Source organism: Amphibalanus amphitrite, unplaced genomic scaffold (assembly GCF_019059575.1).
Source record: "Amphibalanus amphitrite isolate SeventyFive unplaced genomic scaffold, NRLGWU_Aamphi_draft 001126F_arrow, whole genome shotgun sequence".
NCBI lineage: Eukaryota > Metazoa > Arthropoda > Thecostraca > Balanomorpha > Balanidae > Amphibalanus > Amphibalanus amphitrite.
Window position 1 is genome coordinate 134,871 of NW_024882620.1, and position 14,973 is coordinate 149,843.

Genomic DNA, 14,973 nt, shown 5'->3' on the forward strand with positions numbered 1-14,973 from the left:
TCCCATCGTTCCTCCCCGCTATCTGATGTATGCTCTCTCTCCCTCCCTCTCTCTCTCTCTCTCTCTCTCTCTCTCTCTCTCTCTCTCTCTCTCTCTCTCTCTCTCGCTCTCTCGCTTTCCCGCCCCAGCTCTGCTCTGTGACCCTTCTGTATACATAGTCCCCGCTGCCTGCTGTACCCTCTCCTCTTCCCCTGACTCTTTTTGTATGAACTTCTCTGAGTTCTCCCCTCTCCCATGTGGTCACCCTCCTTTGATCACCTTACCACCGTCTTCGGTCGCCAGGTGGAGCCGTCCTGGAGGATGATGGAGCAGTTTGTCACCAACGAGGTGCAGAACGTGATGACCACGGACGCCCTCGAGACGTCGCATCCCATCTCCATCAAGGTCCACCACCCAGACGAGATCAATGAGATCTTCGACAGGATCTCGTATGAAAAGGGTATGTTCTTCTTGAGATGGGGTATGATGGGGTATGAGATGGGGTAAAAGAGTATGTTCATCTTGAGATGACTCGTCTTTTTATAACGGGGTGGCGTGGAGCCGGTGCTTTACAACTTGTTCGGGTTGTTTTATTTGGTTTCGTATGCTTTTATCGCCGAAGTGCGTTGTAAATCTTGCGAGATTTCGATTCACCAATGCGCAATTGTTTGTGTGAATAGAAACAAACATTGAGCTGCAGTCGGGGCTTTATATCTATTTTCTAATTATAGGTGATTGAAATTGCAGCGAGTTTATTTATGATTGGCATTTAACATCCTCCTTTTTATTGACAGGTGCGTCCATCATTCGCATGATGTCTCACTACCTGACCTCTGAAACACTGCGAAACGGTCTGGCCAACTATCTCAACGACAGGTCAGTGCAACATTCGCGTGTGCTCGTTTCACTTGCACGCAAATTTTGTACGGCTTACGAGTATGCGTGCGAGTATGCACCCATCACTAATCCTCCCATGTGCGCAAACCCGGCGTGCTAATAGGCCCGTGTCGTGACCCAAAGCCCCCGGATCTGGCGGGCTCTGATTTGCACGCACCCACCCAGCCCTCCCCGGAGCGCCGTCTATCTGAGATCGATGGCCTTGCTGTATCAGAGAGCGTCATGTGCTTGTCTCGGAGCGCTGACGGACGGAGGGGTTGCGTGCTGAGGTAATGGCCCGTGCGCCGCCCCCCGTGGCGCCCGCTCCTTTGATGGGCTCTTCACGCCGTCTGAACGTCGGGCGCCGTCCGGAGCCGGGTGGCAGCCCGCACTGCGACCGATGGCGCCGTTGGCAGCCTGTCAACACGTCCGATCCGGCCTCGCCGATCAGTCGACCCGATACAGACGGGGTGCCGTTTGAAGTCGGACCGAGCCGTGGTCTGAACGTGATTCTGTAGACGGCCCGTGTACTGAGTCATAGTTATGGGAATGGTTAACACAACAAATGCTCGTAGTAAAAGTCAAGACTTCATGAATTTATTCTGGCAACGCAAATAATAAGGCTTTTACATCAAAGTAATGAGATAAACACACTTGAGCTTATATTTCGAAGGGAAAATATACCGAATCTTCCAACCGCGTGAATTCATCCGGACAGAATACAGCCGATGTATCATGTATGTGTGCGTTTGCAGGAAGTACGAGGCGGCCACGCAGGACGACCTGTGGCGCTTCCTGACGGAGCAGGCCCACCGGGACGGCACCCTGGCCTCCGACATCAGCGTCAAGCAGATCATGGACACGTGGACGCTGCAGATGGGGTACCCGGTGGTGAAGGTGGAGCGCAACTACCGCGACGGCACCGCCCAGCTCAGCCAGGTCAGTTGGGTGACCTGACCCTGACCCTGATCTGACCTTCACCTGACCCGACCGGACAGCGACCCTAAACTAACCTGATCCGACCGAATTTGATCTGATCGGACCCCAGCCTGATCCAACGCGACCTTAACCTTGACCCTGACCGAACCTCCTCAGCTTTGTGCGACTCATCGACTCATCGGGATGAGTTAGCTAAGTGGAGAGCTAAAAACGATGCCATTTATCATCAGTCTGCCTTCCATTCCCCATCTCTCGGCTTAATTTCTAGAGTGAAGGACCGTGCAAAGAACTAACCCAGTGAGCGGATACCGTAAGGTTAGACCACTAACACACCATTCACGGCACAGCGATGACGACCGAAAGCGAGACACGCCACTGTGTTGACATCACATTCGCCGCATCCCGGCGTTCCGTTACGCCAGGTTACACAACCGGTCATCATCAGTCAACCCTGATCGGTTCACAAGCAAAAACCGACCCACGGCCCAGTGATCAGCGAATTTTGATGCGCCAGTGATCTCTATCTCTCCCCTACCGTTAAAACGTCGAGTTTCTTTCAGAGATGTTTTGCTGGATGCCATTTTCGGTGTCATGATTTCGACGAGTGGTTGCCGCTCCTCAGTCATTAAAAGAAGTGACTGGTAAACGAATGGTGTAAGAAGCGACCGCCCCTTTCCCAGCATCGCTCTCCTTCTGGGTCACAATTCCGCTGACCGTTCTGCAACTCCATCTCCCGAATGCCCACATTACAACTCCGATCCACAGACCACCAGCCCGAAGACCACAGGCCACCAGACCACCTAATCACAGTCGACCATAGACCACCAAAAGCTAACGCTGCCAGGTGCCGGCTGCCACGTGCCAAATGCTCTCCCTCTCCATCACTCTATCTTCTAGCAATTCAGGCATGTTCGACGCATGACGCGGGGCTTCTCGAAATCCCAGAGACCACGAACTACCGTGGCGGGAGATAAACAGTGAGAATGGCCAAATTTGTGGGGAACTTGCGGTCAGCCACGTTGTAAAATGATGGGTTGAATGCTTCTCTCGGTGGCGTTTCTATGAAATTCTCCGGAGAGAGGGGAACTAGCGGAAGAAAGAAAGAGGAGATCGATTTAGAAATGAGAGAGAGAGAGAGAGAGAGAGAGAGAGAGAGAGAGAGAGAGAGAGAGAGAGAGAGAGAGAGAGAGAGAGAGAGAAAGAGAGAGAGAGAGAGAGAAAGAGAGAGAGAGAGAGAGAGAGAGAGAGAGAGAGAGAGAGAGAGAGAGAGAGAGAGAGAGAGAGAGAGAGAGAGAGAGAGAGAGAGAGAGAGAGAGAGAGAGAGAGAGAGAGAGAGAGAGAGAATGAATGAATGAATGAAAAAATGCGTTCCGCTTCCTTTCTGAAACTAACACATCGTTTTACGTTTAAGGTTTAAAACAGCACCTAAAAGAGATAACCCTTAAAATAGAACCTATATATGCAAATTTCACTTCAATTCATCCCATGTGCTGGCCATCACGAGGTAATCTAACTCATGGACCCATGTGGCATCTGCCGCCACGAATACTGTATCGCTGGATGTTATTTTAGGAGCTCCCCGATGAGCAGGCCCCGTATTCGGCTCCCGGCTGGGCTGATACCGACCGGGCAGGCAGCGCGTGCCTCGACTGCAGGAGGGCTGATATCCCGTGTCCGGACACTCTCCTGTGTGCTGGTATAAACAGTGAGCAGGCACGGCGGGCGAGCCGTCAGTGCGTGCTCAGGCGCTCTGCCCGATATCGGAGACGGAAAAGGCTATAGAGAAATATCTAATAAAAAATATAACGGTGGCAACCGAATTATAAGTAAATAACAGGTACAAAATAACCCCATTGTTGGTTGCGACAATTGAGATATGTGATGTAAAACCCGGCGATAGATCGCTGAACTATCCGGGTATGCGTGTCTGCAATCATAATGTAACCAGACGTATGCCACAATGCCTTGCTTGAAGATAAATGCTCGCACATCACTGACAAGTTCAACGACCACATTAAACCACCCTACTGCCCAGCACGACTCTCACTGTCTGTCAGTGAACGGTGAGCACGTGATTGGACCGGTCGACCGCGCGCCGGCCGTCCGACCGGTTCGCTGTGGTCACGTGTCACCCCGGTCTCATTCTCACAGAAACGGTTCCTGCTGAACGGCGCCGAGAGCGCGTCCGAGTACCTCTGGTGGGTGCCGCTGACGTACACCAGCCAGGGAACGGCCGACTTCAACACCACGCGGCCCTCGACCTGGATCCGAAAACAGCCCCAGATGACGCTCACCGGTTAGTGATAAAGAAAGCACGACCCGCAGTCGTCAGGGCGGCCTGACCACGACCGGTTAAATGACCGGTCAAGGGATGCATGCTAATGAGATAGATTTCACTTTCTGGACAGCTTCATTCTGCAAAGTATGTGCAATTATGTGCAATTACTGGGTGCAAGTAAAGGCAAGTAGTGTTCTAGCAGAATGCTAAATAACTGAGTTTATTTTCTTTTGGCACGAGTGCGGTGAACCGATCACAATAATAAGTGGATGATTCTGTTGTTTCCACGGATTTGTCCAAAGCTTAAAACAAAAACAAAATTTGTAAACGTGGCTGTATTTATTTGCTGCATTTTCAGACATGCCGCCGTCGGACCAGTGGGTGATTTTCAACACCCAGGAGACGGGTTACTACAAGGTGAACTACGACCAGCAGAATTGGGTCATGATCACCTCCCAGCTGGCCAACGACCACACGGCCATCCACACCATCAACAGAGCTCAGGTGAGACGTCTGCGAGTAATAACCGTCAGCGTTGAGCTGCGACAGACTGACAATGCTCAATGATTGATCAGTTAACTCTTAGACATTTGTTTTAGGTAGCTTTATTGCCCAGTTCATATATTTATGCAAGCATCTCGGTTTTCGGAGATTTGCGGTTCAATGGAGCAAAGGAAAATATAAGCCCTCGTTGTCGCTTATCAGTTGCTAGGAAAGTAATTTTGGCCACCATTACCCAGCTCCGGGACACACCGACAGTCGACACGCATTATACAAAATACCTTACGGCGCTGTTTTACTGTCATATACGCTGTACCGCCACACAGCCGTGCGCTGCGGGTTGCCTACCTGCCTGCAGATTCTCAGCTGGCGACTGAGCCGCACGGTCGCTGTGCGCTGCGGAATAGCCTATGTGACTGTATTTGAGAGCAAAACGAAATTCACCCGCACATTTCGTTCAATATTGTATTATATTGAGAGAAGTGAGAACAGCTCAGAAGCCTTTATTTACGATCTATAAATATACAATGGAGGTGCGGGTGCGCAGACACTGTTCGGGGCATTGCTTCACTGTATGACACATGCATGAATGCTATCAAAACATCGATACGCAAATAGCAAACCTACGTTCTATGCCTATACCCTCAAACTTTGTCTGACTCGTATCTTCCACCTCCCTCAGCTGATCGATGACGCTCTGGACCTGGCTCGCGCCGGGATGCTCGGCTACGACACGGCCCTCTCCGTGCTGGGCTACCTGGGCAGTGAGGTCGAGTACCTGCCCTGGGACGCCGCACTCAACAACCTGGCCTACGTCAACGTGCAGCTCAAGCGCACCGCTGGCTACGGACTCTTCAAGGTAAGTTCGACCCGCATTATTCGGTCAAACGAACCGGCCTCTGTTATTAGATGTATTGAATTACGGCATGCCGCAACATTTGGAACGTCCCCAGAGTTTCATTTAACTCTGTCCAGGCCAGGGATCTTCCCCTTTTCTATTTTCTTTGCGCCTCGCTTCTTGCGTTGATGTGTGGTTCACACCACGCCTCTGGCCGACAGCGCTTCATCCTGAAGCTGATCCAGCCGATGTACGAGCGGGTCGGTTTCGAGGAGAGTGCGAACGACGCGCACCTGGACCACTTCACCCGAGGCAACCTGCTCAACTGGGCGTGCAGCATGGGTCACCCGGACTGCGTGAAACGCTCTGTGGACCAGTACAAACGCTGGATGGCCGACCCGGACAACGACAGGTACCAGCGCCGCCTCGGACGGTCACAGCCGCTGGCACTGGGACCGATGGAATGCATGTATCGAATGTAAACGAAATGTTGGAATAATCTCGCTCGAAGTAATTTTCATCACCAAACGGAAGGACTTTGGAACAGACTCGTCTTTTGTTGATGCCACGCTTTTTAAAGACTATATGTTCATAGGTGAAATGTGCTCGAGTAAATTATTTGATTCATTCGTACATACATCTTGCATGCATCATGCATGCACTGGCTCTGGTAACTAACCTTTCCGCTGTCAGCATTGCATAGGTTACAAAGCTCGGTGTTCCTACTGGCCAGTCAGTCAGTCGCCCTCTGTTGACCACGAACATCGTCTCTCATTACAGCATAATCGCGGCCAACCAAAAGTCTGTTGTGTACTGCACGGCGATCCGTGAGGGCGGCGAGGAGGAGTGGGAGTTCGCGTGGGCACGCTACCAGGCAGCCAACGTGGCAGCCGAAAAGTCGCGCCTGCTCTCGGCGCTGGGATGTACCAAGGAGATCTGGATCATGAGCAGGTCAGGGGAGCAAATATGTTAGACGCTTGGTTGCCGTGGAGCGGAGAGGTCGTGGGCTGCGTCAGATGGGGAAACTCAGGTTGGATGGTGGGGTGGGGTGTTCTGAATACTGTATGTTGTCATTTCGGGCGACTTTAGATGGTATAGGCGGTACAGCATCCTAACGGCACATGTATGCTCTAAGCACCTGCCGAGACTGCAGTGTTCTAGCACAATCGAACCTCTGTGTGCTCTGTAAGGTAGCTGAACTGGACGGTGATTCCCGACTGGGGTGTCAGAGTTCAGGACGCTGACCTAACCTCTGTACCCTGCCGGGTACACTGACCCGACCTCTGTGCACCCTGTCAGGTACCTGAACTGGACGGTGACTCCCGACTCGGGTATCCGAGTTCAGGACGATAACCCCTGCCGGGTACACTGACCTGACCTCTGTGCACCCTGACAGGTACCTGAACTGGACGGTGACGCCCGACTCGGGTATCCGAGTTCAGGACGGAGCCCAGGTGTTCTCCACCGTAGCCTACAACTCCGTGGGCCGCTACCTCGCCTGGGACTTCCTTCGAGACAACATCAATCTAGTCGCTAAAGTGTGAGTTCCACCCCAACGTCCCGTCCTGGTTGTCACGCGATGAGCTATGTTGTTATCACAGTGCTGTATCTGTGAGTGAAAGCCGGGCTGGTGGTCCAGGGCGTCCAGGGTGCGTTAGGGTTCGCTTCATCATGTTTATCAAACTCGGCTTGTTTTCTTTGACACTGAAAGCGGTCACCGGGACCAAAGGAGAGAGTCTCAGACTTTGACCGTCGTTGTGGCTCGGTCACGCGATGGAATGTGTTTGTTTTGGTGAACGGCTGTGATCGGCCTCATCCTGTTTAGGTTGGTGGCGTCACGGACATCGAACGTAACGGGTGCGGGAGTGGCTCGGTGGCTCGTATAAACAGGGGAGCGCGCGCGCACGGGGACTTTGGCTCCGGTGTGTGGAGTGTGTTGATCGTGCTGCTGAGTCACGGTGCAACATGAGAAGGTCCATCCGCCCACTCCCAATATCACGCCAAGTTCCCTGCCGACCACTTTATCATTACAGTTTCAGCCTTTAGTTTGTTTTATTTACCTTAAGTATTATTTACGTTTGACATCTATGACCCAATTGACCCTGTAACCGTTTTATTTCATTCGTTTTATTTGTTCTGTTCTCACATGTGTTTGTTGTGTTTTTAGTTACGGCGCCAGCTCGTTCATGCTCTCGCGATTTATTAGAACTCTGCAGTACGGATACAACACCGAACTGGACCTGAAGCAGGTACGACTGGCCGCCCTACCGCCCGCTCTGCGCACACCTCCAGTCCGCGATATCACGATCCTTGTCCTCCGCACCTGTGACTGTGACCTCACAGTGTGACTGTGACGGCCACCCCCACTCTCTCCCTGGTGTTGGTGGTGATGGGACGCCGCCTCACAGTGTCCCTACTCTACCCAGGTTCAAGGGCATGTATCATCTGAACATAATTTTCGAATCGCTCGGAAGAGACGTTAACCAATGGAGCAATCTGGTGGAGGTACGAATCGGGCCAACGAGACTCGTAGTTTAATCGTCCTTCGCAAGGCTTTCAATTTTAGTTTGCTTGTAAAATCACATGTCAGTGACACTCCATGGAGTGTGTCCAAACTGGCGGCTGCATGACAATTGATTTTCAAAACCCGTATCTTCGAAGCTGTACTTAAAACGCTGTTTATTCAATTACGCATGCCCCTGCTATTGGAGGACGTTCATTTGCTGTGCATAGCACCCGCAATTCAATAGTCCCAAATCTCCCGTGACCATCTACCATATCTTGCCTTAACTTCGCATGAACCTTCCATGTTACTTATGTTGCCCTTTGGACACTGCCCAAGCCGACCTTTATCACTTTCCCATCCCACCAAATGCCATGCTCGCCATTGTCTGTTTCGTGTTGCCGCATATTATTGAATGGCGATTTTATTTGTTGTCTTGTATTTTCAGTCTTCATTTTAATGCCTTCATTCACATCAATGTCTTTAAATAAACCATGTAAAAATAGGAAGTGTCCATTACTTTTTAGATCATTGCTGTCATGTTATATACCATAACAGTCTGGAGTTGTTAAGCATCCAGCTTGAACTCTAAAAAGCGAGTTCCGTTACATACGCCCACGCACATTAACGTTTTGCAGCGTAATTTGGTACCTATGTGTACGAAGCCTCACTTTATTGCGATAAAGTAATCCAAGCATGAGATTTCACTGTTCCGCATCTAGGAAGTAAAAACCGATGTGCTAAGCTGATGCTGAGGAAATGGGATTGTCTCTCCTCCCTTCGTCCTAGCCCGGAGACTGACATCCCCCTTGTGTCGTCACCGCAGCTGAAGGAGTTCTTCTCTGCGAACGCTGCGATCCTGACCTCTGCCGAGCGGGAGGCCAGGCAGGCCGTCGAGTACTCCACCACCAACGTGGCGTGGATGAAGAAAAACTACGACACGATCGTGCGCTGGCTGAAGGAGCAGGAGAGCCGCTGAGCGGGAGAGTGTCCCCTCATAGCAGCGCGGCGACCCACGGCAGGTAAGGAAGAAAGGTGGATGGAAAGGCATGGTCAGACAGCAGCAGATGGATGGAGTGGCGGGTAATTCAATAGTAGCTCAGTAGTCAGCACAATACTACAAAGAGTAAAATGGAAAATACCAGTGAGTTCGAAGTCATTGTCACAGGAAGACAGAGGATCAGGTGGGTATCATAGCGCACTTAGGTGACCGGGAGCCAGTTATTGTCACCTTGGCGACACTTGTTGATTGGCAGATAACAGCGCCATTTCACCGTAACTGACGGAAGCGGTTGAGTTTCGCGGCACCGTGCGAATTGCACCACAGGGTGCAACTCGCAGAACGTACCTAATGGGACGGTTCTGCGAAGTTGACTCATGACCAGAAAACGTTTTACATTCACATGGAGACGATGAACGGCCCTTTAAAATTGTTTTTCTCAGAGTAAGCTTAACCATCATAATAAACAGCCAACAGGACTAGTCAAAACCATTAGCGCGATACGGTACGTCAAAATTGAGCCTCCTTGACCAATGACCATACAGAAGAACCGGAAAGCACGCAGAGGTGGCGCCACCACACCTAGTCAGTGGCTTGGCTGTTCGATGACAGGCGTCTCTTTCACCGCAGGTTCCGTCCACGGAGTCGCCGCCAGCCGCGCCAGATCTGCCCGTGTCTCCCCTTTCCGGGAGGTGGGAGTGCGGCTACCAGTCAGACAGGTCACCAGAACACCCGCTCCTTAGCTGACCTGACCTCACTGACGGATCGGGCCGCCCTCAGGGGACCCAGACCGCCAGCTGTCCGCCAGTTAGCGGCGCCGTGCGCCGCTGCCCCGCGCCGAGCGGCGGCGAGTGGCCGAACCGCGGCGGTTCGATAGCGTGTTATCGAAGACGAGAGACTGAGCTGTGGCTGTCACGTTTTACTGTGACGACAAAGTGGGACAATCGAGGGAAGCAGTGGTAAAGTGTGGCGGATTCTGACTGCGAGTTCGCATCTCCCGCTATATGTTGGACGTTGGTGTCTGTTCTTGAGAGTGTTGTGTAAATATCGTGTGGTGTGTGAGTGGTGTCACGTATCGTCGCCTGGAGCGACGTTCAGTACCGGTACCGAACAGGGCGAGAAGCGCAGGCGGTCGTGGAAATAGGAGACATACGGAAACTGTCTGCCCCACAGTCGCTACCAGTGCCATTGCTACAGGTTTCTGAATCCCCGAGACGGTGTATACGATATACATTATACAATATACATGGACGTATTTTCGTAAGTCCGCACTTTTGTGTGTCTGGTGATTTGTCTATACCAGCGTGCTGCGATTGAGACAGATGTTATACAGCTAGCCACCGTGTATTGGTGATTCAACAAATTGTATAAAGCATTGATCCCATATGTTCTATTGAGAGCCTATTGCCGTGTACAGACAATACAAAAACATGCCCAACTTGTAATATTTCTGGTCTTTGGGACGAAAAGAAAAGACCGAGCGAACCATAAGCTTCAATAAAAATTACGTCTTTTAGAACAGAACCCCAGGGGTAACAAGACGGGGTTTTCAAAAACACAGAATAAAAATGATGCAAAAGTAAAGCCTTCGTAGTCTCCTTAACAATTAGTATTATGAGTACCACTTAAGATCGCGAGTATCAAGTGATGCAAAATTCAAGAAAAAAAGTCTTCCAATTCACTTTCGGCCGAACAAGCCGAATCCTATCACAACTAACAGCTGCAAACTGCTATGCACTCATCTGCCTATGCTCTTCCATCAGATCCACGCATTAAGGCATGAAGCAGAATATATCACCCATGCGTGTCCCTGGCAGAAACCTTACATCTCGTCACATCGGGGCTGGTCCTACGGAACACTCACCCTCTGCGACTGTGCCATCCCTGACCGCTCCGGTGGCGATCTCTGTGGCCGCTCCGGTAGCGCCCTCACCAGTGTGCGCCGTGCATCTCGGCCACTCCGCGCACCATGGCCGCGTGGCTGGCGTAGAGCTCGGTCTCGGCGCTGACGTCCGTCCAGCGCACAGCGCCAGCGTCGTCCCCGGCCTGCAGCGGGAACGCGCCCACCGCCTCGCCCGTCTCGTCGTGGAAGTTGAACGCCTCCGTCTCCATCCAGGCGTTGTCGGTGTTGCGCGGGTCGTCCACGTAGCCCTGGTAGACGGGCTTACCGGCGGCGAACACGGCCGCCACCTGGCACTCGAGCTCGCGCCGCCGCTCGGGGCTCGCCTCCAGCGCGTTGAGCGCCTCCTCCCTGAACTCGCGCTGCACGGCGGCCGAGACGCGCTCGCCGGCGTCCACCATGCCGCCGGGCAGCGCCCATTGTCCGCAGTCGCGCCGCTGGATGGTGACCAGCTGCAGCTGCGGCCGGCCGCTGGCCGGGTGCAGCCAGCGGCCGCCGTCGGCGCCGCGCCGCCACCGCGTCACCAGCGGGTCGGCCGCGTGGTTGGGCCCCCAGCGGCCGAGCAGACCGCGGCCGCGCAGCCCGGTCCGGCCTACCGGGTTGAGCGGCGCGCCGGCGGCGTCCAGCGAGTACCCCTCCGGCTGGCGACTGCGCCGATCCACGCCTCCCTCCAGCTGGTTCCAGCGCGGGCTGAAGCCGGCCTCCGACAGCTCCGGGTCTGCCCACGGTTTTCCGGCCAGAACTGGGCTGCTGTAGACAGGCGGTGCATACTCGGGCCATGTAACCGACCAGGGCACCTTGTCGTCAGGCACGGCCGCACGCTCCACCTCAGAGCCTGGGTACTTGCCACCACGACACTTGAAGTGCATCTTCATGGCTCTGAACATACAGCCTGCGGATGTCCTTGTCATACAGTGTTCTGCAAATGCTGTAAAGGACAAATGTACAATTATCAGGGTTAATGTTAGTGCAATCAACAACACTGATGAACAAAGAGGCTGCATAATGAACACCCATTATTCATGCTTCATCACATCATGAAAACTGCCCAAGACACTTGAATATTCAAGATTCAGGAATCAGGACTGATAATTAGGTGAATAGACATTTAGAAATTAAAAAAGTTGCCAATTAATTATATCAAATATTCCCCTTGTAGTCAACCAAAACTATAAAAAATACAGATGCATGTGATAAAACCACTTGGGATATCCTGTATCAGCATGTTGAAATGAGTAAAACAAGCTACAAAATATGAATTACAGCATACAACTTGAACACTTGATCGATATTTAACATTTATTGGTAGACAATATTTAATATTGTCTTAGGTACCTACTTTCAGGCGATGAAAATATCTAATGGGCAGCATGAATTAGATTATAATGAGGTTCAGCTTGCACAAGGCTCAGATAGCACGGTAGCAAGCGGTAAGATAGGATACATCAACATGAGAATATTCAACTACCTGTGGTTGCTGTGGTTCCAGTCTTTAGGTGATGGCTTTAGGTTCCAGAGTCTCAAGTCTCAACAGTTTTGGGAGTACTAGCCAAATTGAAATATTTCGGACTTTCTCAAAATTTTTACTAAACCATGTGAAGCATCACACAGCAGTTGAAAGTCGTGTTGTTGTTGTTGTTTTGGTTTAGGGCGCGTAGCAGCTTGGCTCTTGCGTCCAACCAGTTGAGAGTCGGACTGATGTGTTTTATGCAAATTGAAATGCAAGGTCATGCAGCACGCCATTCCTAACATCCACAGGCCAAATTCTGTTTATTCATATTTTGTCACAAGTTCGTCACTAGTCAGGAAAGGTCAATTGCCTAGCAACTTGAGGGCAAAGCGCGCAAGTTTATCAAAGCGAAACAGGTTGCTAGGCAACTAGCTTCTACATCATGCCAAGAAAGCATCTTAGAACAGAGCATGAAAAGACGAAAAAAGTTGAATGTTGTTGCTGGGATGGGACGCGTACCAACTTATACGGCCTTGCGCGTACCAGTTCTCTACATCTATTTTAGGGCCTTGTCTACATCAACATGCCGTGACGTGTACCAACAACATCAACATTCAACGTGGTAGCTTTGCGAACCCATAGGCCCATAGGAACCCATAGGAACCCATGTCAATGTGGAATTCAGATTGAGCAGGAATTGGGTGGAATCCAGTAAAGGAGTAAAGTGAAAGTGGAGTAAAGCCAAGGAGCTTTGTAGCGTGTAAGTTCTCATCATTTTACGCAGCTTATCATGTAACTTATTTGGCCTTGATTTTACAGTGGCCTGTAGTTCGAGCGCTAGGAATTACGAGGCATCGGCGGCTCTTGGAATGTAGGTAGGCAAGGCTTTTTGGTGCTTTTTTGCAAAAGAATTGACAAGGTGAATATAATATTTCAAAAGTCTCATCTATGAGACCGAGCAGAGCTTGAGGTATTGTTTTATGTGCTAGCTCAGACCAAGCATAGGGGTAAAACTTCAGTTTAAACAAGGTTGGACACTAATCAAAGCTGCACCAAGGAACAACAGCTTTTAATGTGCTGCTGCTACTGGTGCCGTGGCCAGTCAGACTGTCAACAGCATGCAGGGTGGGCAGGGCATGGATATATTGTGAAATATGCTGAATGCAGTGCACTGTTACAAGGTACTTGCTTATTATTATCAGCCTCTCATTGGTGAACCACTTGCTCCTTGTGAATTTTACCAAATCTCAACTATTGCAGGTTGAATTATGGATGACAAGAAGAATCAGGGAAACAAGAAGGACCAAGAAGAGAAGAAGCCAGTTAAAAATGCAGTTGATCTACAAAAGCTTAAACTTGAAAAATTGTTTAAAAACATTGTAAGTGGCATCAAGTTTGGAGCATCTGGATGAAACTGGAACTTCAGAGCATGGTCGAAATGACTATTGTATACTTATAATCAGCTATGTTTTTCATTTAAGTATCAACTACTGTAACAACCTTTTCTTCCTTGGCAGGAGAAGCCAGTGCACCTGCCTGAACCCGTCAAGAAGCGAGGTTTCTCGGCTGCCCCCGAGTTCGTTCGCAACGTGATGGGTTCGAGCGCTGGCGCCGGCAGCGGCGAGTTCCACGTGTACAGACACATCCGGCGGCGCGAGAACGCCCGGCTCAAGTACATCGCGGAGGAGGCAGCCAAGGTCAGTGACCTGACGCAGTGACGTGGAGGGGAGGGGGATTGCGACGATATGGGTCAAGGGTGGGCAGGGGTAAAATATGTTTGATGCACTGCACAATCTTTGCGTCGCAGCACGGTTGTTATCAGCGAACTATTTCCAAATTATTACTGTATTTCACATCCAAGCTTTGCATTTCGTTGAAAAATGTGTCATTCAGGTGCTTAACGTTTTAATGATTGCATGCCGTCAGCTGTAGTATCATCATTACTGCTGAATGACGTGTTACATTATCTCTCGCTTCCGCACTGCAGGAGGATAAGGACGAGGAATACCAGCGGAAACTGGAGGAGAATCGCAAACTGAGCGAGCAGCGCACCGCCAAGAAGCGCGCCAAGCGGCAGAAGAAGAAGGCTCGTCAGCAGGGTCGCGAGAAGCGACCCAAGGTGGCGCCAGCGTCGGCGTCGGCGCCGGCCGAGGGGTCGGAGTCGGATGACGATGAGAGCGGCTCGGAGCCGGAGCCTGCCGAGGGAGACAGGGTGGCAGAGGGACAGGGAGAGGGAGAGGGAGGTGATACGCCTGTGGAACAGAAGAACGCCGAGAGGGACGAGGAACGGACGGCGACGGTGGCGGGGGCAGATGTGGAGCATCCCAGGCCAGCCGGGTCGACAGAGCCCGGCTCGGACGATCCCAGTGCAGCGGTAAAGTGAGCGGTGGCCCCTGAGGTGGTGAAGTGACTGTGACCTGGCAACGTGAGTGTGACGTGATCGTTGGAGAGAGTGACGGCCATGGCTACTCTTAAGCTGCTGTCGTTCGTGGTGCGTAACGTATTTTGTTGTTGTGTGATGCGGTATATCATTGTCATAAGAACCACAACATTCGCTGTTTGATTGTCTGTATTTCATCGTATTTGACATGAAGTGTACGAATAAATATCAGCAAAAGCCTCCTCTGTAGTGACATATGTCGCAAAGTTTGATGCAGTGCTTACCGACTACATTCAACGGCCAATGTCAGGCCGAATTTTATTGGCCTA

General features: G+C 51.3%; 3 protein-coding genes across 8 annotated transcripts in view; 2 read left to right on the forward strand and 1 right to left on the reverse strand.

Annotated features, from left to right (window-relative positions):
- Nucleotides 1-10,359, forward strand: part of LOC122370360 (aminopeptidase N-like) — a 37,379-nt gene extending 27,020 nt beyond the window's left edge. For 2 of the 3 annotated variants that reach the window (XM_043345891.1, XM_043345890.1), the window contains exons 7-18: nt 283-439; nt 774-855; nt 1,611-1,794; nt 3,946-4,090; nt 4,431-4,576; nt 5,256-5,432; nt 5,633-5,823; nt 6,192-6,362; nt 6,808-6,951; nt 7,579-7,660; nt 8,741-8,936; nt 9,545-10,359. In XM_043345891.1, coding sequence (XP_043201826.1) covers nt 283-439; nt 774-855; nt 1,611-1,794; nt 3,946-4,090; nt 4,431-4,576; nt 5,256-5,432; nt 5,633-5,823; nt 6,192-6,362; nt 6,808-6,951; nt 7,579-7,660; nt 8,741-8,893 — 1,632 coding nt within the window. In that variant the 3' untranslated portion in view covers nt 8,894-8,936; nt 9,545-10,359. Of the gene's footprint in view, nt 1-282; nt 440-773; nt 856-1,610; nt 1,795-3,945; nt 4,091-4,430; nt 4,577-5,255; nt 5,433-5,632; nt 5,824-6,191; nt 6,363-6,807; nt 6,952-7,578; nt 7,661-7,837; nt 7,917-8,740; nt 8,937-9,544 lie in introns of all 3 variants that reach the window. The other variant, XM_043345892.1, reaches the window with a different exon arrangement.
- On the reverse strand, nt 10,243-12,502 carry LOC122370361 (ADP-ribose pyrophosphatase, mitochondrial-like). 2 transcript variants are annotated; one of them, XM_043345893.1, is made up of 2 exons: nt 12,283-12,502; nt 10,243-11,742 (listed from the first exon to the last, which is right to left on the reverse strand). In XM_043345893.1, the coding sequence occupies exon 2, from the start codon at nt 11,723-11,725 to the stop codon at nt 10,844-10,846; it is 882 nt and encodes a 293-aa protein (XP_043201828.1). In that variant the 5' UTR covers nt 11,726-11,742; nt 12,283-12,502; the 3' UTR covers nt 10,243-10,843. The 2 variants fall into 2 exon arrangements, with proteins under 2 accessions (XP_043201828.1, XP_043201829.1); XM_043345894.1 differs by lacking the exon at nt 12,283-12,502 and adding an exon at nt 12,154-12,217.
- A 263-nt stretch (nt 12,503-12,765) lies between these two features.
- Nucleotides 12,766-14,884, forward strand: LOC122370362 (PRKR-interacting protein 1 homolog). 3 transcript variants are annotated; one of them, XM_043345897.1, is made up of 4 exons: nt 12,766-12,803; nt 13,525-13,643; nt 13,782-13,961; nt 14,252-14,884. In XM_043345897.1, exons 2-4 carry the CDS (start codon nt 13,533-13,535, stop codon nt 14,645-14,647), a joined length of 687 nt encoding a protein of 228 aa, XP_043201832.1. In that variant the 5' UTR covers nt 12,766-12,803; nt 13,525-13,532; the 3' UTR covers nt 14,648-14,884. The 3 variants fall into 3 exon arrangements, with proteins under 3 accessions (XP_043201832.1, XP_043201830.1, XP_043201833.1); XM_043345895.1 differs by lacking the exon at nt 12,766-12,803 and adding an exon at nt 12,812-13,024; XM_043345898.1 differs by lacking the exon at nt 12,766-12,803 and adding an exon at nt 13,113-13,135.
- The last annotated feature ends 89 nt before the right edge of the window (nt 14,885-14,973 follow it).